General features: G+C 44.6%; 1 protein-coding gene across 2 annotated transcripts in view; it reads right to left on the bottom strand.

The window, feature by feature from the left end:
• Positions 1–22,118, bottom strand: part of CNOT11 (CCR4-NOT transcription complex subunit 11) — a 160,154-nt gene that overhangs the window by 90,716 nt on the left and 47,320 nt on the right. For both annotated transcript variants that reach the window (XM_069204410.1, XM_069204409.1), the window contains one exon: positions 4,449–4,651. In XM_069204410.1, coding sequence (XP_069060511.1) covers positions 4,449–4,651 — 203 coding nt within the window. The remainder of the gene's footprint in view (positions 1–4,448; positions 4,652–22,118) is intronic.

Below are 22,118 nucleotides of genomic sequence, written 5' to 3'. Positions count from 1 at the left end.
ATGCTACTGTAATTATTCAAAGTTCCTAAAGTACTTACCTGCAATACCTTTCAAATGAGATATTACATGTAGAATTTGAACCTGTGGTTCTTAAAATAAACTAAGAAAATATATTTTTCTATAACAAAAACCTATTGGCCTGGAATTGTCTCTGAGTGTGTGTTCCTCATTTATTGCCTGTGTGTATGTACAACAAATGCTTAACACTACTCCTTAGATAAGCCTACTGCTCGACCACACTACCACAAAATAGAGCATTGGTATTATCTCTTTTTGGCCACTATCTTACCTCTAAGGGGAACCCTTGGACTCTGTGCATACTATTCCTTACTTTGAAATAGCACATACAGAGCCAACTTCCTGCACACACTAATTTATAAAAATAGCAAGAATATTTATATATATATGTTTAGGCATCAGAGAAAATCATTCAGGTAAGTATGTTTTTAAATAGGAATTCTTTTCACTTTAAAAAGTGGACACTGCAATGTCAGAGTTCTGCAATGTTATCCTATGGGAGAAAAAAACAAGTTCTGCAGACAGGTAGAGTACTGTGACTTATAAGACCAATCTCCAGGAGTTAGGGTGAGTAGTGGGTAAGGTCCAAGGCAGCAACATCAATACACCACCAGCGGCACAGGGCAGGCTGGGTGCAGAGTGCAATACAGCACTGGATGCCCAATGCTTTTAAATGGAGATCAGTCACTGTGGAAAGAGGCTGCAGGCTCTGGCCAGGAGGCCAGTTGGACTGAACAAACAGCTGAGCTCAGACCTCACAATGCTCAGGCAGGCACCTGTGGTCCTCTTCTCCACGGCTCAGGGGCGACAGGTGAAGAGGTGTTCTTAGGTGTTGGGTTTTTCTGCCTGGATCAGACGCTGTAGATTCTGCGTGCAGAGGCTGAGTCCAGGAGGGGTAAAACCATGATGGATTCTGACTCTGGAGGGCTGGGGAATCTTGTTGGCACCGGTGGTTCACTTCAACTCGGTTCAGAGATGGCAGGTGCAGTGGTGACTTCAGCGGTCAGGTTTTGGTGAATCCAGAGGCTTCAGAGTCCTTTCTTTTGGAGTTTGCTGGAGAACAGGTCCGCTGTTCACAAAAGGTCTTGAAACTATAAGGCAGGCAAGTCGTCCTGGGTTTCTGGAGTCACAGCTGCAGGACAAGCCAACTTTGGTGCAGATTTCGATGAGGGATGCACACAGACCGGCGGGGTTGGTACCAGGTCAGCTGCTTTTCTCCTCTTCTGCTGTTGCAGCTTTTCTGAGTCTCTGGTCTTCTTAGTTCATCAGGATCTGCTTCTCTAGGCTCCCATAAATACTGAATTTAGGGGCAGTAGGGGTGTGTAGGGTAGTAGCCCATTGGCTCACCCTTGGGGTCACTATGCCCCCTATATGATCGCTTTCTGTGGGAAGCGGGCATAACCCTGTTCCAGAATTCCTAGGTATGCCAACTCAAAGATGACTAACTCTGAAAAAATGAGTCCATCTTGCAGTAATCCACCTTAGGGGTGGTACTAGCCTGGAAGTGGCACGCCTACATGACTAGCAAACGTTCCCACCAGTTCAGGTGCCAAATGGGCCTCTGGGCAGGGGGGTGGCTTCCCCTCCTATGAGGGGAGACAGATTTGCATTTCAAAGGCAGCAGCACTTTGAGGCTTGCTGCCTTAGGAAGGCGAATCAGCAGGTCATCCTGCGGGAGGGAGTGTTACACCTTCTTCCCGGACAGGCTTTTGTTATGGGCCTCCGTAGAAAAGCAGAAGGCTCTCATCCTAGTAGACCAGAACAGTGTCTTGGGTGGCAGGCTTGCAGAAACTGGTCAGCAATCACACCAGAGGCTAGTAGGGTTCAGAGGGCACCTCTAGGGTGCCTTCTGAGTGCATGTACTGGTAAATCTAACACTGGCATCAGCGTGGGTTCACCAATACAAGATGTTCGATACCAAACTTCCCTATCTTGAGTGAAGCCATCATTTAGCTGGGGAACTTGTATTAACCAGTGTCCAGCACATGCATTTAAAATGGCTTCCCTGGTCACCTACTATGTCTGAGAATTGACAAAGACATGGCAGGGGCATAGCTTCTTGTGCAGATATGCCCTCACATATAATATAATGCACCCTGCTTTAGGGCTGTAAGGCGTGCTAGAGGAGAGACCTACATACACTGCATGCAGTGTTGGGGGACATGGCACACAGGCTGTGTGTCATGTTGTGTTGTCACTTTTTGTCTGCACCAAGGCACGCAGCCTGCAATGGCAGGCTGTCATGTGCTTGATAAGTGGCACAATTTGCACTGCAGCTCTTAGGGACCCCCTTTAGCACCTCAGGACCTCGGTGCCAGGCGTATCACTTACTAGGGACATTTAGGGTGCTAAAGAATTTGCCAATTGGGGAAACAATTGTACAGTTTAGGGAAAGAGATCTGGCACTGGGGACCTGGTTAGCAGGAACCAGGTGCACTTTTAGGGGAAATCACTTCAGATACTAGGCAAATAGTGGGGGTAACCATGTCAAAAAGAGACACTTTCATACAGGGACTAAGGCATAGTTGCAGTATAACCCTTTTGGAAGACACTGGCAACCCGCAACAATGAGGATCATCTTTGCATCACTTTGCTACAATCTAGATATCTCCTTAAGAGGTAACTGGACTGGAATAAAAGCAGAGAAAACCTGGACTATTCTGTTAAAAAGGAATTTCGAACTCTGCAGAGAACCAGTCCCTGGAAATTCCAAGGCAAATCAAGTTTGCTTCTGGGGTAAACTGAAGAATAACTGGTTGCCCCAAAACTAAGATGTCTGAGAGCACTTTGTCCTTTACAATTCACTTCGGCTGCCCCAGCCAGGTACGTGCTGAACTCATACACCTTTGAATATGTTCTGCTTAATGTAATCTGTAGAGTTGCTTAAGTCTTCGTCACCATAAGCCACAGCAACTTGACTGCTTGCTACATGACATCTAGGCTGTTTCGAAGCATATTAGATATTTTGTTGTGTGTTGTATTTCTCTGAAGTATTAGATTAGACTGTAGAGGAAGGAGCAAATTTAGTGCAACCTGTATAGCATACCTGTTCACTGCTGGATGTATGAAGGAAATTCTGATGGATTATAATGCATCCCATATGTGAAACGCATGCATTAGTTGGATTCGAGAGATTCACTTGCTTACAGCTAGTACTGAATACAATCAGTGAATAGATTACTAGATTTTAAACGAGAAAATAAAATTAGCAGACAATCGCAGCTACTGCTCTGCACCGATTCTTGTGCCTGCACATCGAAAGATCATGCCACAGTTCTAGCAGAAAGGTCTGCATTAGGATGAAGACTTATTCATGGAAGTTTGTGCCAGTGCTTTAATGTTTATGAGGTCTATTTGAGCAAGGCCGACACAGTCGACCTCAGAGTATTATTAAGACAGCTACACCATGCACCACTACCAAGCACTAACACAGGTTTTCGGCACGCTTGAAGTAGCAAAGTAACAAAGTAAATTCCTTCAATTTAAGAGAACCCTGCAAGAGTCGCAACAGAACTCAATTTGTTTTGGAGGTTCAGGAGAATGACATCAAGTGATACAGATTGCACATTTCAAGTTGGGCACCCAGTAGAGGGTCTGGGCCACAGGAAGACCCAAAACATTTGTTACTGACCAAGAACAGACTAACCTCTCCTCCCGTTCCCATGACTCATAGGATCACCACCAATCCAAAAAAGCTTGCACAACATTGGGAGTATGGATTGTCTTTTCTCCCCTAGGCATAATGATCCATATTTCCCCATTTAATCATAAGGTGTTGAATCTCTCATTTCACATTAAAATCTTTATCCCCTCAGAACGAGTTTGCTTCCCTTTTTTTGTTGCAATACTACTTTGCTGTCTACCATGATAACGAGTGCACTATTGTCCCACTCATGTCATAATGAATATTTTTACCATTTGTCAAAATAAATTTGTTTTCTCCTAGTGTAATACAATGAGTCGTTTTCACTTTCAGGTCACTAATTCCTTCTTAGTTTACTCTTCAAACAAATTCAGTAATTCATTCTTGTGAGTGATGGTCTTTTCTTATTAGACTAGGTTTGGTATTATACGTTTGGTTGAAATTGTAGTTGATGTTTTTCACTGGTCACCACTTGGCTAGGATACACTATGCGATCCAAAATATTCATCGACCTATACGCGTCCCCTTGTAAGTTTACTTACTAAGGACAAGGCGCGCTGGCAGAATCAACTGAAATCCTTCTTATATTTGTGTCCAGAGCCCCCTCCCCCCCCCCCCCCCAACCAATGCTGCCAAGCAACACCAAAGCAGCTGTCAAGTACAGAAATGACCAACCATGATACATTCAGCACATTTTCTAGAGGAGTACTACTAACTAGAGCTAGGAGTAAGAAAAGTTAATTTTCAACAATATCATAAAACGGCATACTACTGAATAAGCTCTTACCGATTCACAACTTCCATCGAATGCAAGGACATGTCCATGTTGACCAAGACTGAAAAATACTCGGTGATTTGACTGGACTGCATTAACTTCAATAACATTTCAATAGCCACTAGAGGATTATTTTCCACTAGATCAGGTAGCTTTGCAGGAGTGAGGCCAATGTGGTAAACCAATTTAGGGTCCTTTTCTAGTTCTCCAAGGAGCTAAAGAGGAAAAACAAAAAATGGAAACCCATACACATTAGAAATAAGAATCAATTAAGATTTGGTTTACAGGTTTATTTTGACTCCTATAACTAACTACGTTAAAATGAAACAGCACAAAAGTGAAAACATAATTGTAAAAAACCTGTATAGATCATTGGCCATATAAATCAGATGCCTGGAAGTACTGAACAAACATTTGAAGTTAACAAGTAATTATAGTAAGAGTATTATCGAGAAAATACTACACACATAGGGGAGCTCACCGTGGTAGATATTACATGGCAAAACACAGCCTATAATACTCACCAGTAACAGAACCACAGTTCATCTAGTAGATCGACTCAGAATCTAGACCCATATATACACCAATGATGTTCACTATAAATTACAAAAAATAACCCAGGGAAATCTGCCTTAGAAAATGTGCAATGCTTCTTTTAACAGATGTGAAGAATGAGTGTGACTATTGACAGCACAAACTTTCTTAGAGAAAAACAGTATTGTGTATTTAAGACTTCCTGCATGAGAAAACAGTGTGGACTTCTGATTCTGATCTGTGACGAGGAGCGCTATTGTCCTAGGTCTACTCTAGGACGGGATGACGCCTAGCGGCTAGAGCTTTAGAGTTTGGGGACCCAGGTTCAAATACCAACATCAGCACTTTAAGCTATTTGTGCCCCAAATCACATGATATCGATTCATGTTCTTGTACCCCAATGTGTCAAATGGATCTGTGCACTTCTCCAATTGATGTACATGATCTTGTAGATCATCTCCCAACCCCCTTCAATGTGCAGTGCTCCTTTGCTTCCTACCAAATGTGTGCTCTATGAATAGTAATACATACTTCTGCACCTTGCGATTTTAAGACATTCATGAACACTCAAAGTGTTGTGCAAATTTGTAGAGCACACTATCATCCAAGGAAGGTATCCTGGTGCTGAACAGGTGTGCGTCTAGGCATACCTAGGGACTAATGGGACTACTCAAAAAGCCAGGTCTTCAGCTTCCTGCGGAATTTAAGAGAAATGCTGCCTCCTGCAGGAGACGGGAGCCAAAAGGACCTTCAGGCTCCCGCCCGGCACCCCCCTGGGTCCCATAAGACACTAGGAACAATCACATTTGCAAAGTCAGAGACATACAAGGTCACTTAAGACATTTCCTTGGAGTCCTTTATGCAGCTGTAGTGTAGGAGTTGCACTATGCAATCACCCAACAAGTTAGCACTTACCAATTACCACCTTAGAGAGGTAGGAGAAAAAAAACCTTACAAACCCACTCACTCACAATTCATAACTTAAATACACAAATTGTTGGGTGGGATTCTGTTCCACATCCAACACTTTACAATTCCTGCTCTATACCAAATAACTGCACTTCTAATAAGATGTATCCCTTTTATGGATGAAAAGGCCTCACCCCACATAATAGTGGCATGCTTCATCATAGGCCAACCCATCCCGTCAAGTTAAGAGTACTAACCTGGCAGTCTCAACCCTAGCCCCAAAGGAGAACTAGCTCCTTTTGGGACACGGAGATCTAAATAAAGTATCTTCTAGTCAGGAGGGCACCAGTATCAATAAAATAAAAAATTAAAATTATCTCTGTATCTACTCAGAGCCTCTACTTTTATTCAGGATGATGCGTGGTAGGTTAAAATTATTTTTTTTTGCTTGCCCCTCCTATGTTACTGGGGCCTACAGCAAACCTTACACCCCCAAAGCAGGGTGCATTATATTACACGTGAGGACATATCCTATGTCTTTGTCGATTCCTATAAACAGTAAGGGGGCAGGGAAGCCATTTTAAATGCGTGCGCTGGACAGTGGTCAGTATGAATTTCACAGCTACATGATGGCTTCACTAAAGATAGGGGATGTTTGGTATCCATTTCCATTTATTTAATTGTTATTAGCCTATCCGGCCTTAACAATAATCACACAATAGATATCAATCCCTCGAAATCAATAAAAATCACATTAAATAAAACATCTCAATAAAAGGAACTATGCTTGAATTTTTGATTTAACATGTGCCAAAATGTATCCAATTTACCATGCATTATCGTAAAACCTGATTTGACCATAATTTACATAAAAACTTAACTTATTCTAGAAAAACATTATGAGTCTAATATTTAAAATGTCTTATTATGGGATGAATCATTTGGGGCCTTGCATTGCCTTCCAGCCATTTAATAAAAGCCCGAGGCCTAACCCAGTTTACACTACCCTGCACCGATTTCCCAAGCTAAATAGCTACGGGATAACATAGGCTATTGTGCCTGTGCCAACTGTAGGTGCATTGATAGACGTAATTTTCATGCTTCCAAGATATAAGTTGAGACCTTTGTCACAATGTATTTCTCATCTGAACGCATACATAGCGCTTCCGCCTCCTTGCACTTCCTAACTCCGTAAGTTCTGAAAAGTGGACGAAGGTACAATTTACGGAGTCTGAGCGTAAAGTGGCATAGTAAAAGGAAGTGGGAAAGTGTTTCCGGACCACCATGAAGGCATGGACAACATTCTAATCTACCCGGAGGAGTGGATTGCCATCTGTTGACCACCGCTGTCACTGGTAGTGTGCCCATACGGAATTTGAAGTAGAGAGCCCTTTTTTCCTCCGGATAAATACTGTCTATGAATATTGCTGGTTTAAGCTCTTGGTTAAACAAAATATACCGCTTGAATAAAGGGCTAAATGACTCGCACATAATCTCTGTCTTTCGCTCCCAATATGCCTTTTTTATGACAGCTAGACTAGGCCTTCCGATTTTTTCTGGATGGAGCCAAAAGTCATCCTGGCCGATAGCAGCCAGGATAGTTGAGATATGTTTGAACCAGGGCAGTTTCCGATGGTTTTGCAGCTTCATGATATCCTTAAGTACGTCTCTAAATGGTTTGAGAGCCTCTTTTGTCCAAATACGGATCCAGTATCTTACTGGAGCCAGAGCGATGTAGTCCTCAACTTTTCTCATCTGTAGATCAATTCTTATTGCGTTCATTGGTGTAGCATTACCTAGACAAAGTAATTGGCGTAAAAATTTGTTCTCGGTTACTTGTATTGATGGAATCTTTCTGAATCCCCAGATCTCTGCGCTGTAAAGTGCTGCGGCTCTTGCTTTTGTTTTGTATGCAAGCAGTGCGGAGCTCACGGAGTGATTGCCTGTAGCTTTTGCAAATCTGAGTACTGCTCCGGCGTGTTGGGCCAAGGAAATTCTGCTTTTGTAGATTTGTGGTTTCCATGTCTGTTTTTCATCTAATCTGCAGCCCAGGTAATCATAGGTGGCCACTCGGGCCAAAGGCTTATTATTTACCCTAAAAGTCGATTGCAACGTCTGTTTTTGGTTGAGAATCATAAACTTTGTTTTCCCCTCATTGATTACCATGCTCCTTGAGGTACAGAAAGACTCGAAGCCCCTAAGTAGACCATGCATTGCTATCTCTGTTCTTGCCAGTAATACGGCGTCATCAGCAAAGAGCAAGATAGGTATACTTTCATTGGCTAGTTTTGGCACGTCCAGATTTAATTCCTTCAAAACTTGACTTACTTTATTTATATAACAATTGAATAAGGTTGGGGCCAAAACGCAGCCTTGTTTTACACCTCGCTCAATTGGAATTTTGGCCGTATAATCATTTCTCGTAGAATATCTGACCCTGGCAGTGTTTCCTGTATGCAATAGAATTAGCAGCCTTAAGATTTTTCCCTGTGTGCCCATGTCCGACAATAACTGCCATAATGTTTGGCGATTTACGCTGTCGAAGGCTGTTTGGAGATCCACAAAGACCAGGTATAATGGACAGTTTTTAAGGGTGGCGTATTTAGCACAGATCATGTTTAGCTTAAAAAGTTGGTCTGTTGTACTTTGGCCTCTCCTAAAACCAGCTTGGTGTGTTGATATTAAATCTCCGTCCTCTAGCCATTGGTCTAGACGCGACTGAATCAATTTGGCAAAAATCTTTCCAACACTATCAAGCAGTGAGATAGGTCTATAATTGCTCACCATGTCCCGAGGCCCTTTTTGTGAATTGGAACGATTATTGATTCCTTCCAAGAAGGAGGGATTACCTCGTAATGCCAAACACTGTTGAATAGACGGGCTAGAGCAGGTAACCATAACGTTAGCTGGTTACGGTAAGCATCTGAAGGGATGCCATCTGGGCCTGCAGCCTTATGCGGCTTTTGAAGGAGGATAACTTGTTTAATCTCTTTTTCACTGAATTCCGGTATTAACTTCATTGCACGTGGAATGACGTGGGCTACTTGCGTGGAATTTGTGCTGGAAAATTCGTTAGAGACTAGTACATTCTGGGTTCCGTTTACCGATCTAAAAAGACAATTTGAAGATGCTGCAAATGGGTCTTTTGAAGAGGAAATACTTTACTTAATCTTTGATTTCTGCCTCCCAGCCCTTGAGTGAGGATGTTTGGTTTAATGGTCATCCCTGGTGCTGTCTTGGCCACTTCCTGATACAAGGCAGTAAAGTGCTTTACCCAAAGTTGAGGGTTAATATTCAGTTCTAGGTTTTTCGGGGGACCTTCGCATCCCCACCTGACTATCTCCCAAAAAATTTTTGGAGTTCCCTGCAGTTATTGCTTGCAGTAAAGTTTTCCAAAGTTTATGTGGAAATATCTTCCTTTTGTATCTTAATTTTTTGTACTGTTGCCTACATCCATGAAAATGTTGCTCGTTGGAATCATTCAAGTGCTGGTTCTTCAGTGCTTGTGATAAGGTCTTTTTTAGCTTTAAACACTCTTCATCGAACCAGCCCTCCATCATTTTAGGATTGATTTGAGGATGCTTGATCTTTTCCTCTTTTGTTTGCAGTAGCAAATTATTAAAGTTATGCAGGAGGGGTATAGCGTCATTATCTGATGGGTTTAAGAACGTGCTAAGTAATGACAACCAGGTTTGGCTGGGAACACTCATATAAGGTTCATCCTCATTTGACCTTAATATGTTTTTCCTGTTTGGTCTCATAGTTATTGTTAGGCTATTTCCGTTGAATGGAGACTCCGCCTTCCCTGGGCTCGTGTCCGGATGGACTATCTCCATTAGCAGTGGGTCGTGATCACTCTCGATTCTGTCCCTTATTTCCATATCGATGACATAATGCCAGGTTTCGATGTTTATTGCCATATAGTCAATTATGCTTTGCCTTTTTCCAGTTCGAAAGGTAGATTTAAAGGTTTTATCTGACTTTGTTCTCCCATTTAATGTGCGAAGTCCTCCTTCTATTAATGCTTCAAAGATTAATTCTCCTTTCTTGGAGTCATTACAACGTTGGATAAGAGGCGTTGGGATATTCCAAGCATAATCTTCCTCTGCTACTTGTTCGTCCCAGAGGATAGAATGAGGTTTAGTGTTGAAGTCACCACATATCAATAAAAAGGTTTCACAAGGTTGGAGAGAGCGATTGTTCGTGTGACCTGGTACTGGGTTCCTCCGATCCATGGTTCTTTTGTTTAGGATATGTTCTTTAAGGAGCCGCACCCCTGGCATAACTTGAGCCCGGCTGATAGGTGGGAAGTACACATTTACTATTTCGAGTGACCATTCCTCGTATTTGACTGCGAGCGTCTGGATTCCCTTGCTTTGTACGGTGTGAGTTACTACGGAGTTCCTCAGTAATGAAGTTCTAATCCAAATACTCAGACCTCCCGAGGGTCTTCCTTTTTTTTGCTTAATAGCAGGTGAGTGGAAGGTGGAGAACCTATCTAGGTCAATAGCATGAGTAGACCAAGTTTCATGGAAGCAGCTGATGTCTTGTTTTTTAATAAATTCAACCCAGTCTTTATCTTCCATTTTGTTTTTTAAACCTGCTATGTTCCAGCTAAGAATTTTTAAAATGGGACTGATTTTATTTTTTATGTTCGAGTTATCCATTTTTTGCTACGAGCTTTTAAATGATTGCTCTTTGCAATTCTGTAACTGTGGGGGATTACCCCTACTGTTTCTAGGGGAATTAGCCACCAGGCAGAACCTCATATTACTCAAGTTTATTCGTTCAGGGAGTTGTTGTTTGGAGCTGATTGCTCCCTGAAGTATCGAGCCAAAATTGCCATTTGCCTCTTGCCTACGCATCATGTTTCGGTCTGTAGCTTTTTCAAGAAGTATTGTTGGATATAGTTCTTTTGCGGAGTAGCAATGGATATACCCCAGGTCTTCATCGTGTTTGAACATTTTAAGATCTGTTCTGCTATCCAAGGTGAGGCCCAGACTGTTTCTGTTAATTCCCCGTTCTCTAATTCTTTTTTTGGTATGAATCTTACTGAAAGGAGATCTTTAGTTGTTACATTCTGTAAGGCTGGCAGGGAGTTGACAAGACATAAGATGTTAGACCTGTTCAGGATGTCGTGACTTCCTCTTGAGGAGTACTCAGGCATAAACAAGATCGTGGCTTCGGGCTTTTTAGTTGTTTCAGACCGGATCACAGTGTGCCCGCCACCTTCCTGCGACAGTCTTCCTTGGAGTTGGGTGTTCTCATTTTGTCTGTCTTGAGTGGTAGCTGCCCGACTAGTAGATGTTCGATTTACCTGGCCTTTTTCCCTCCCCAGTTGCAATTCTTTGTTCCTTTGTTCTTCGTAGGGTTGCCTTTTTGGAGGCCAATTGTCCCTTTTTCCTTTGATTTCATTGGTTTCCAGGTCCAGTGCTGGGCGCGATGGTGCAGGCGAATCAGTGATCCACCCAGGCTGGTTGCTGAGATTATAATTTCCAGGGCTGCCCTGAGAACAATATTTTGCCTTTGTCCGGGGTGCGGGAACTGGGACGGTTGTGTTGTCCACGCACATGGTTGTTCTTATACTTTGTTCGTTTCGTATATACTCTGGGGTCTCTGCCCTTCTATTTTCGCCTTTGCTATTATCTTGTTCTGCCCCCTCACTAATGGAGTTCGGAGGCTGCTGGCATTTTCCGTAGTGGTCTTCTACTATGTTTGAGTAGTGTACCTGAACTAAATCTTCAGTTTTTGTAGCTGGGAGGTGCTTATCGATACAAATGCTAGGTTTGGATGTTCCTGGGCTCCATTTGGGTTGTTCGTTGGCTGGAGGATCATTTACCTCGTTTATCCCATGATTTGTTCCAGGATCTTTTCCGGACCACCTTTCTTTGTCTAAGTCATGCCCAGATGCTTGGTGTCCCCTGGGGCCAGTGGGTATGCAGTTTATATGGGAATGGTGAGTGCAACTTTTGTCGCACAATAATCCGGGATTTTTATTTATAAAGTTAAAAACTTTATCAGTAGGTTTCTCAAAACTCTCCGACTTAATGCTTTTATCTTTATACTGATGTTGGGCGCTCTCATCACCTGTGTTCCTGATTTCTCCTATTAGGCCTATCTGTTGTAACATATTTAAGGCCTTTCCTGCTGGTGCTTTTTTTTTTCCTCTAGCTTTCTTCCATGTGTTTTTCCATCTGCCTGTTAGTTGAGGCCTTTTACCCGGTGGCCTTTTTTCTACTGTGTTTGGGACTTTGCTTCCAAATTCAGGACTTCCATTGGTTCTCTCCCTCTTAGGTGTCTGATTTTTTGCATCTGGATAGTTCTCTCGTCCTGGGCCGAAGTGCCTTTCTATATTTTCTCTGTCTGCTGGCCCTTCAATTAAACTAGATTCTGTTTTTCCTAGCTCGTGAATGCACCCCTGTGTGCTTTTAAGGTTATGTTTGCAGTCTTCGATTATGTCTTTGATTACTTTTGGGACTTCCAATAATTTTTCCAGCAGTGGTCCACAAACTTGTCCATCCAACTTGTCCATTTTATCGGCCACTGCTTGATGCAACAGGTTTTCCCTAATTACGCCCTCTACTAGGGCCATCCTGTAATCTATAGACTGTATTGAGGATGTAAGTTGTTTGGTCAGTTCAAGTTGATCGTCAAATTTTTGAGACTGGGCCATAATCGTTGTTGTGATTGAGCCCAGTGTTGCACATATAACTTTCATGATACTAAGAATTGGTTGGTCTAGTGAGAGGTCATCTCTATTTCCACTTTGTTCGTTGGTTATCTGACCTTCTGGATTCTTACCTTCCTTTCCTCTGTGGCCTATGATTATACTACCTTCCAGGAAGTTTAGATCTTCTGATGTTATGCTGTTTAGTTGAGGGTCTGTGTTGCCAATAACGGAGTTGTCGAGTGAGGACAGCTCCAGACTGAAGGAACTACTGTTGAGTCTGCCCAGCATTAAATTAGTTTTAACAATTTGTCTTCCGCAGTGAAGCTGTGGCGCTGGGGTTTTATGGGTCTGTTTAGATGGTGAGTAGTCTGTTTCTGGACCCATTACATTTTGGAGTGCTGTGAATTCTGCTTGGGCACATTGTGGAGAGGATGTTAGTGAAAAATTCCCGGAGTTCAATAGTCCCGTTTGGGGGTTAGGATAAGGTAAATCGTTGCTTTTTCTTTGCTCTCCCAAAAAAGTTGCTCCACTTTGGGGGGTTATTTAACTCCACTTCACCATCCCCAAGAGGATTACTCATTGGGCAGAATAATTGCGATAAACCAACCGGTTGCTGTTGCTGCTGAAGTGGGCGAGTATCCTGGAGCCCGGTCGCTGGTAGCTCCAGTTCACCCCCCCCATGTTGCAGCCACCCACTTCCCCCGGTGGCTGTGATCGGAGGCCACTGGCTTTAGGACTTTGCGTTTGCGGCTGTTCTGAGTTCAAGTTCACTTGGTTGTAATAGTTAGTGATAGTGTTTGTTTTTGGTCTAGTTTTCCTTACTCCCATGGATCCACCCGGGCCCGGGTGCGTCGGTGTATACTTATGTCCCCTGCACAGAGGACTTAGAAGGCCCCCCACAGTTTTGCCTACAGTTTCTCCTGCATTCGGTAGGGCACCCCCTATATCGTCAGAGTCAGTATGGGCTGGCAAGCAAGGCAGTGTCACCACTTCTAATGTCCCGCCTGACTCTTCTCCTGGCTCGGAATCGCTTTTGTTGGCGGGAGACCCGAATTGAACACCCTCTGCTGTGTCTGCTGTGTCCTCACCTAGGTTTGCGAATCCCCCCTGGGATTGCTGGATGGTTCTGGGGTCCTGGTCCTGGTCCTGGTTCTGGTCTAACCCTAGACTTTGTAGACTTTTGAGCTCCTGCTCTGATCTTTGGGAATCCGCTAGGTGAGTGAGCGCCTTATTGGCCTCCCTAGCCTTCTTTGTTTTTCCTCTTGTCCCAACCATCCTCCGGTCACCGTTCACCACTCACCACTCACCGCACCCCTCCCCTTGGCTCCTTGGTTCCTTACTGGGTTCCTTAATTGCTTGGTCTTTAGAAGAGACCACCAACAACGACGACAAGTCCAAGTCCAAATCCAAGGCCAAGGGCCAGCTAGGGCCAACTAGGGCTGGCTGTGGCTAGAGCTGTTGCTGGGTGAGGCTGGGTGAGACGACGTGGCGCGGTTGAGTACCGATGCCGGAGCTGGGACCGGGGTCGGGCCGAGGGCAGGAGCAGGAGAGGGGTTCAATGGCCAGAAGGGTCCCGTATAACAAGTATACAGTGTATGAACAGGGGACTCCGCGCGACGTGAACCACCCGGCGCCTACGTGTATCGATGACGGAGATGGATGCGTATCTGCACTATTCAGTCCTGACGCCTTGACCTTTTGGGGACACAACATCTCATATTAATAAACCCTTACTGATACCAGTGAGGGATTTATCAATAAATGCACCCAGAGGGCATCTTGAAGGTGCCCCCTTGAAAACCTACCAGCTTCTGGTGTGGTGGCTGACTAGTTTGAGCCAGCCTGCCACCACCAGACATAAGTCTGACCCCATAATGCGAGAGCCTTTGCTCTCGGCAGTCAGCTACAAAGCGTGCTCTGGGAGGGGTGTTGCACACCTCCAGCCAAAAGAATGACCTGCAAATCTGCATTCCAAGGTGGGGAGCTTCAAAGAAGCCTACTGTCCTTGATATGCAGATCTGGCTTCTCTCACAAGGGAAAGCAGAAGAGGAATAAAAGAAGAAGCTGACCTGGAATCAACCCAGCCAGCCTGTCTGCATCCCTCATCAAAATGTGCACCAAAAATCGATTCATCCTGCAGCTGAGATTACAGAAACACAGGAGGACTATCTGCCTTCAATAAAGACTCAAGACCTCCTATGAACAGCAGACCTGTTCTCTGCCAAACTCCAAAGAAGGGTCTCTGAAGCCTCTGGAACCACCAAAACCAGATACCATCACTGCCCCCGTTGCCTCTGGCGAGAGCTGAAGTGGGCCACAAGTGCCAACAAGTTCCCCAGCCCGCCAGACTCAGAGCCAGTTGGGGTTTCATCACTCCTGGACTCCCAGTCGATGCCTGCAGTTTCTGCAAGCAGCCTCCCTCTACTGCGATGGCTCTAGTAAGAAAAAACAGATACGTGAAGACACCTCTTTACCAGTCGCCACTGAGCAATGGAAAAGAAGACCAAAGGTGACTACCTGTGCCAAGCATCATAAGGCCTGAGCTCTGCTGCTGGTTCAGCCCAAATGGCTTCCTGGTCAGAACCTACAGCGTCTTTTCACACTGAACAATCTCCAGTGAAATGCATTGGGCACCAGACACTGTTTTGCACCCTGCTGCCCCCTTGCCGCTGGTGGTGTGCTGCCTTCGACCTTGCCCACCACTCAGCTTAACTCCTGGAGATTGGTCCTGTAAGTCGCTGTACTCTATCCATTTGCAGAACTTGTTTTTCCTCTCATAGGAAAACATTGGAAATAGCACTGTGTCCACTTTTTAAAGTGAAAAGAATGTATATTTAAAAACATTACTTACCTGAATGATTTTTCTCCGATGCCTAAACATATATAAAGATACTTGCTATTTTTATAAACTTCTTGAGTAGTGTGTCTCATTTATTGACTACTGTGTATATTTGTTGATGTCTTACACTCCTCTGTGTTAAGCTTAAGGCTGCTCAACCACACTACCTCCAAATGGAGCACTTTGGGATTGTACAGCAAGCCCCTGTCAACTCACTTGGGAAACCTTGGACTTTTTACACGGTATATCTAGATATTGACATCACAAATAGCCAGCTTCCTACAAGCTGGGTAGACATTTTGCACAAAACGGTGGCCTTTTCTTGGTTAAATATGCATGGCAGAATTCATTCTGGCACGATGCTCATTTTACAGTAAGTAAACCTCAATGGGAAGCACTTACAGATATAAGCAAAGTAGGTGCTCAAGTTAAACTCCACTTGTGTAAACTACTTACCTAAATTTCTAGCGCCTGCTCAAAAAAAAAAAAAATGTTTTTTTCTCTGTATATTCACCTTGAAATGTCATCTGTAAACCTTGATGGCGGTGTTGACAGCCTTTTTTTTTTTTAGCTCAATCTCTGATCAAGTGACTGTGACAAGTTTGTTCTTTCTTGTGAACTGCTGCTGAGAGCCAACACTCACCATGCGTGACGGAGGGTTGGGTGGTTATAGGGGGTTGGCTGCAGGACCTGAACACAGGCCAGGCCCTGCGGCCATCCCCGCTGCACATGGCCAAAGGCCGTGATTGGCGTGGAGTTGGGTGGTTATACGGGGTTGGCCACAGGCCAGACCATGCGACCAACCTCCACCGCACACGGCCATAGGCCAAAAACAAAAAAAAAAAACACACACAGAAAATCACTGAAAAAACCCAAAGGTTACAGCAATAATATAGTTAGGCTCACATTTTCAATGTGCAAAACCATAGAAATCCAACAGTTATAGTTATTTCAAGTAATTATAGCTTGTGCCTTAAGGTAACTAACTAGTGCCCTTGCCATGCCCTGTTGATTACAAGTTATACAACATCGAAAATTAGTGTAGAGGAAGTATAGAAAAAGATGTCCATGCAAATGTAAATAAATATATGTACAACTATATACAAGTAAAAGGAAACTGAATGGTCATAGGCGTCTGGGGAGGAGGGAGGGCACATGTGCGTCTACAGCACTACATGCCATGAATAGATGCTCATTGGGTAAGTAATGGTTTCAGTTCAATGTCATGTGTTGCTGTAGATACACATGCTCTGCATAGACTGTAAGAAGTCTCTCCACGCAAGCAGTCTTTAGCCTGTGGGAGTTGCAATCGATTAGGAAAGTGTTCTTAGTACTGCTTGGCCTACACTGGCTTGCTGGTGTGCAAGTACATCTACACAATAGTGTTTTGCAAATGTATGTGGTGCAGACCATGCAGCTGCCCTACAAATGTCAGCTATGGGTATATTTCCAAGGAAAGCCACAGTGACTCCCTTCTTCCTGGTAGAATGTGCCTTTGGAGTGACAAGAAGTTGTCTTTTTTGCTTTAGCATAACAAGTCTGAATACATTTTACTATCCACATAGCTATGCTGGTTATGGATATTGGATTACCTCTATGAGGTAATGAGATATCTACAAAGAGCTGTTTTGTCTTTCTAATCTCTTTAGTTCTATCAATGTAGAACAATAATGCATGTTTAACGTCTAAAGTGTGAAGGGCTCTTTCGGCAATTGATTCAGGCTGCGGAAAAAAAAGAGTGGTAACTGAATGGATTGATTAATGTGAAATTGAAAGACCACCTTAGGAAGGAACTTCGGATTGGTGCGAAGAAGCACTTTGTCCCTATGAGTTTGGAAGAATGGTTCTTCCAAAGTTAGTGCCTGAAGCTCACTAACACGCCTGGGAGATAGAACTAAAAAAGCAACTTTCCATGAGAGGTACTCAAGAGGAGAAGAGTGAAGTGGCTCGAAAAGAGGACACATGAGCCTGGTAAGGACAACATTGAGGTTCCCGGATTGTGCAGGGGGCACTCTTGGTGGTTTGACCCATTAAAAGCCTTCCATGAATGCTTTCATTACTGGAATCCTAAAGAGGGATTTATGTTGTCTGCTTTCTAAGTATGCAGTTAATGTTGTGAAACATAAGCAAATGGAAATGTAAGCTAAATTAGCTTTTGTAGAGGAAGCAAGTAGCAGACAATGTCTTGGACATTAGCTTTAATGGGATTATGTGTTTGGGTTAACAGTAGCAAGCAAAACGTTTACACTTTGCAGCATAACATGCTCTAGTGGGTTTGCAAGCTTCTCTGAGGATGTCCAAGCATTCTGCAGGCAAATCTAAACAAACTAGGTCCTCAGGAGCCATATCAAAATGTTGAGAGATTTGGGATCCTTGTGTCTGACCTGACCTTGGTTTTGAGTGAGAAGGTCAGCCTATTGCGAAGCCTCTTGCAGGGAGATACTGAAAGGTCCATTAGTGTGGTGAACCAGAGCTGGCGTTCCCATGTTGGAGCTACAAGGATTATGTTGAGAGATGTTTACATGATATGTCGTACTAGAAATGTTTATTGCTAGAGCATTGCCCCTGGAATGAGGATGTGGGTACCTGGAGGGGACGTTTTGCCATTTTGTGTTTTCTGCTGTGGCAAAAAGATCTATTTGAAGTGTTCCCCATTTCTGGAAGTATTTTTGAAGGACTTGCGAGTGGAGTTCCCATTCGTAGACTTGCTGCTGAATCCTGCTGTGCTGGTCTGCAAAGTCGTTGTCCATTCCTGGGAGATACTCTGCCACTGTAAGAATGTGATAGTGGAGACTCCATATCCATAGGGTCTAAGAGTTGAGAACTGGAGTGACCTTGTACCCCGCACTTCTGAAAGTAGTACTTTGCTGTCATATTGTCTGTGTGGAATTTGACAACTTTGTGAGACAGGTGATGAATAAATGCTTTCAGGGCTAGAAATACTGCCTGAAGCTCTAAGAAGTTTATGTGTAGAGATTGATGATGAGAATCCCAATGGCCCTGTACTGAAAGGTCTCAAAGGTGAGCGCCTCAGATTGTTTGAATCATCTGTTCTCAGAGTGATCTGAGGCACAGGGTCTAGAAGAGGCTGCCCTCTCAACAGGTTGGTGGTGTTCCACCATTGCAGAGAGCGGAGAGAGTGGTGCTCTAACACTAGATCTTCCTAGTGACCCTGTGAATGAGCCCACTGACAGTGCTATAGGGGACACATCTGGAGTCTGACATGGGGAATGATGGCATTGCAGAAGACCATCATCCCCAACAGTTGCATTATAGTCCCGACTGTGTACAATGAGTTCTCTCAAATCTGAGGGAGGAGACACTGAAAGTTGTGGGCATGAGCTGGATTGGGGTATGCAATTCCTAATTCTGCATAGAGTATAGATCCTAGATAGGGCTGTATCTGGAAATGTTGGCGGTGGGATTTGAGAAAGTTGAGTATGACACCCAAGTTGTGCATTGTGACAACGTGCTAGATATGACGAGCTAGTTGCCTAGGTAAGGGAATATGTGTATGTTTTGTATACTGAGATGTGCTGCTTCTACTGCTAAGCGCTTTGTGAAGACTGTGGGAGCTGTGGTAATTCCGAAAGGAATAACCTTGAATTGACAGACGTTTTTTCCTCACAATCACAAATCTGAGGTATTTGCAGTGTGCAGGGTGGATGGGGATATGGAAGGTGTCCTTGAGATCTAGGGCGATCATGATGTCGCCCTTTTGTAAAAGCAGACGTCTTCAAGAGTGACCATGTGAAAGTGCTCTGAAAGAATGTAGTGGTTTAAGGGCCTGAGATCCAGAATGGGCCCGAGAAAACAGTCTTTGGGAATGAGGAAGTATAGAGAGTATACTCCTGTTCCTTGGTATTATGGCAGAACTGGCTTGATGGCTCCTTTGAGAAGAAGGGATTGTATCTCGTGTTCAAGAAGAAGGTGCTCCTGAGAAAGCTTGTGAGAGCAGGGGGGGGGGGGGGGGAAATGTTTGGAGGAGTGGTAATGAGCTCCAGACTATAACCATGTTGAATAATGGAGAGCACTCACTGGCTAAAGTGATGCTGACCCACTGTGTATGGACATTTTTAAGTCATCCTCCGACAGGTGTGGAGTAGGGGGTGGGGAGACGTAGAAAGTCACTGTTTAGCTGTTGACGTAGAGATGCAGGTGGTGGCGTACTTACCTCTACCTTGTATGTTGATACCTCTATAGGTGCCTCTGTAGAAAGATCATGAGTAGGAACTAGAAGGCTGTTTGGCCCGAGAGGTGAAGGCCTCTGAGGTCGTTTGACCTCTGAATGTGGGGCAACGAAAAGTGACTCTTTGGGAGGAGGGATTGTAAAGCACCCATGGCCTTTGCAGTATTGGTGTCTTTTCTCAACTTCTTAAGGGTGGAGTCCAGTTGAAGGCCGAAAAGATGCTAATTACCGCCTATTGTACCACAGGTTTAAAACCGGAGCATCTAAGCCAGGCGTACTTACTAGAGCGGCAGTAATGATATCATGTGCAGCAGTGTCCGCAGCATCCAGGGCACATCTGATGGAATTGTTACCTACTGTCTGCCCTTCAGTGACAATCTGTTGTCCCCTTTTGCGGTGCTCATCTGCAAGATATTGGAGGAGCTCCTCCATCTCAACCCAGTGAGCCTGATCATGTCTTGCAGATAAGGCTTGTGAGTTGGCGATGCACCAGTGATTGGCTGCCTGTGTAGCCATCCTTTTACCTGCATCAATCTTTTTGCTTTCCTTATCTGGGGGAGGAGGGGCCTCTGTGGTCTGACTACTGGCCCAATTACGTGTGGTAATAGCCATAATAGAATCTATTGCAACCTGGGATCTTACATATATTGGATCGGAGGGAGCAGCCTTGTATTTTTTGTCAACTCTTGGGGTGATAACCCTATAGTGGACTGGTTACATAAAAATGCAGTCTGCTTAACGAAGCATGCCAGGGAGCATGGGGAGGAATTAGATATCTTGGTGAGTGATGTGTGGCAAGTCTGAAGGAGGGGCATCCGCATCAGTTTTTCAGAGCCTGCCATGGCCTGATGGCAGTGGTGGTCCGGTGACCTAGGAGAAGGGTCTTGTGGAAGTTTTAGAGGGAGTAAGAGGGGCCATGGTACTCACAGGTGGGGCTGATGTCACCTCGTGGCTTTCGATATCTGATTGGACGTTGGAGTACTGGATGGAAAAGGCATCCTCCTGTTCTGGCTCCTCCTGGGTGTGCTCTTCCCCCACCATGTCCCGCATGTCTTCCAGAGTCTTCTGCACCATTCCCAGTCAACAAGCTCTTCGGTATGGAAGGATCTTTTTTCGACTGCAACGATCTTCAGGCGTCGAAGGTGGCTTCTTGATGGTCAGGGGAGAGGCACAAGTTACACACCAGATGTTGGTTGGTATGTGGGAATGTAGAGGACAGAAGCAAAACTGACTCCATTCCATTAGCACAGCATACTAGTTGTGCCACCCACTGAGATAGGCCGGTTGGGATGCCCCCAGATAGGAGTGTTAGAATGTAAGAAACATTACAGTCAATGGAGAAATAAAGGAAAGGAAATTTTCAAAACCGGAGCGAGGGAAGGCAGAAGGAAGAGACACGTCCAAACCCAACGTTAGAAAGAAACAATCTAACGAAGGAGTCAATGCCCATGTGCAGTATCACTGAGAAGGAGTCATTCAACAATGCTCCTTCTACGTAGGTGTGTGTGTGTGTGTGTGTGTGTGTGTGTGTGTGGGGGGGGGGGGGGGGGTGGAAATCATCAAAATCGGGTAAGAACTTTTTAAGTTATACATTTTTTAAGTTTAGCAAGTGTCTCAGTTCTGTGTGTAATTACACACCATAGGAATCAATGGATGTAAGGAAATGCCTCCTTGGCATGGTTACCCCCTGACTTTTTGCCTTTGCTGATGCCAAGTTATGATTTGAAAGTGTGCTGAGGTCTGCTAACCAGACCCCAGCACCAGTGTTCTTTCCCTAACCTGTACTGTTGTTTCCACAATTGGCACACCCTGGCATCCAGGTAAGTCCCTTGTAACTGGTACCCCTGGTACCAAGGGCCCTGATGCCAGGGAAGGTCTCTAAGGGCTGCAGCATGTCTTATGCCTCCCTGGAGACCCCTCACTCAGCACAGACACTACTTGCCAGCTTGTGTGGGCTGGTGGGGAGAAAATGACTAAGTCGACATGCCACTCCCCTCAGGGTGCCATGCCAACCTCACACTGCCTATGGCATAGATAAGTCACCCCTCTAGCAGGCCTTACAGCCCTAAGGCAGGGTGCACTATACCATAGGTGAGGGCATAGGTGCATGAGCACTATGCCCCTACAGTGTCTAAGCAAAACCTTAGACATTGTAAGCGCAGGGTAGCCATAAGAGTATATGGTCTGGGAGTGTCATACACAAACTCCACAGCACAATAAATGCACACTGATGCCAGTGTACATTTTATTGTGAAATACACCCCAGAGGGCATCTTAGAGATGCCCCCTGAAAACATACCCGACTCCCAGTGTGGGCTGACTAGTTTTACCAACCTGCCACACACCAGACATGTTGCTGGCCACGTGGGGAAAGTGCCTTTGTCACTCTGTGGCTAGTAACAAAGCCTGTACTGGGTGGAGGTGCTTCTCACCTTCCCCTGCAGGAACTGTAACACCTGGTGGTGAGCCTCAAAGGCTCACCCCCTTTGTTACAGCGCCACAGGGCACTCCAGCTAGTGGAGATGCCCGCTCCCTCCAGCC

Source organism: Pleurodeles waltl, chromosome 8 (assembly GCF_031143425.1).
Source record: "Pleurodeles waltl isolate 20211129_DDA chromosome 8, aPleWal1.hap1.20221129, whole genome shotgun sequence".
Lineage (NCBI taxonomy): Eukaryota > Metazoa > Chordata > Amphibia > Caudata > Salamandridae > Pleurodeles > Pleurodeles waltl.
The sequence above is the reverse complement of the archived record's forward strand: the minus strand, read 5'-3'. Positions and strand labels throughout refer to the sequence as shown.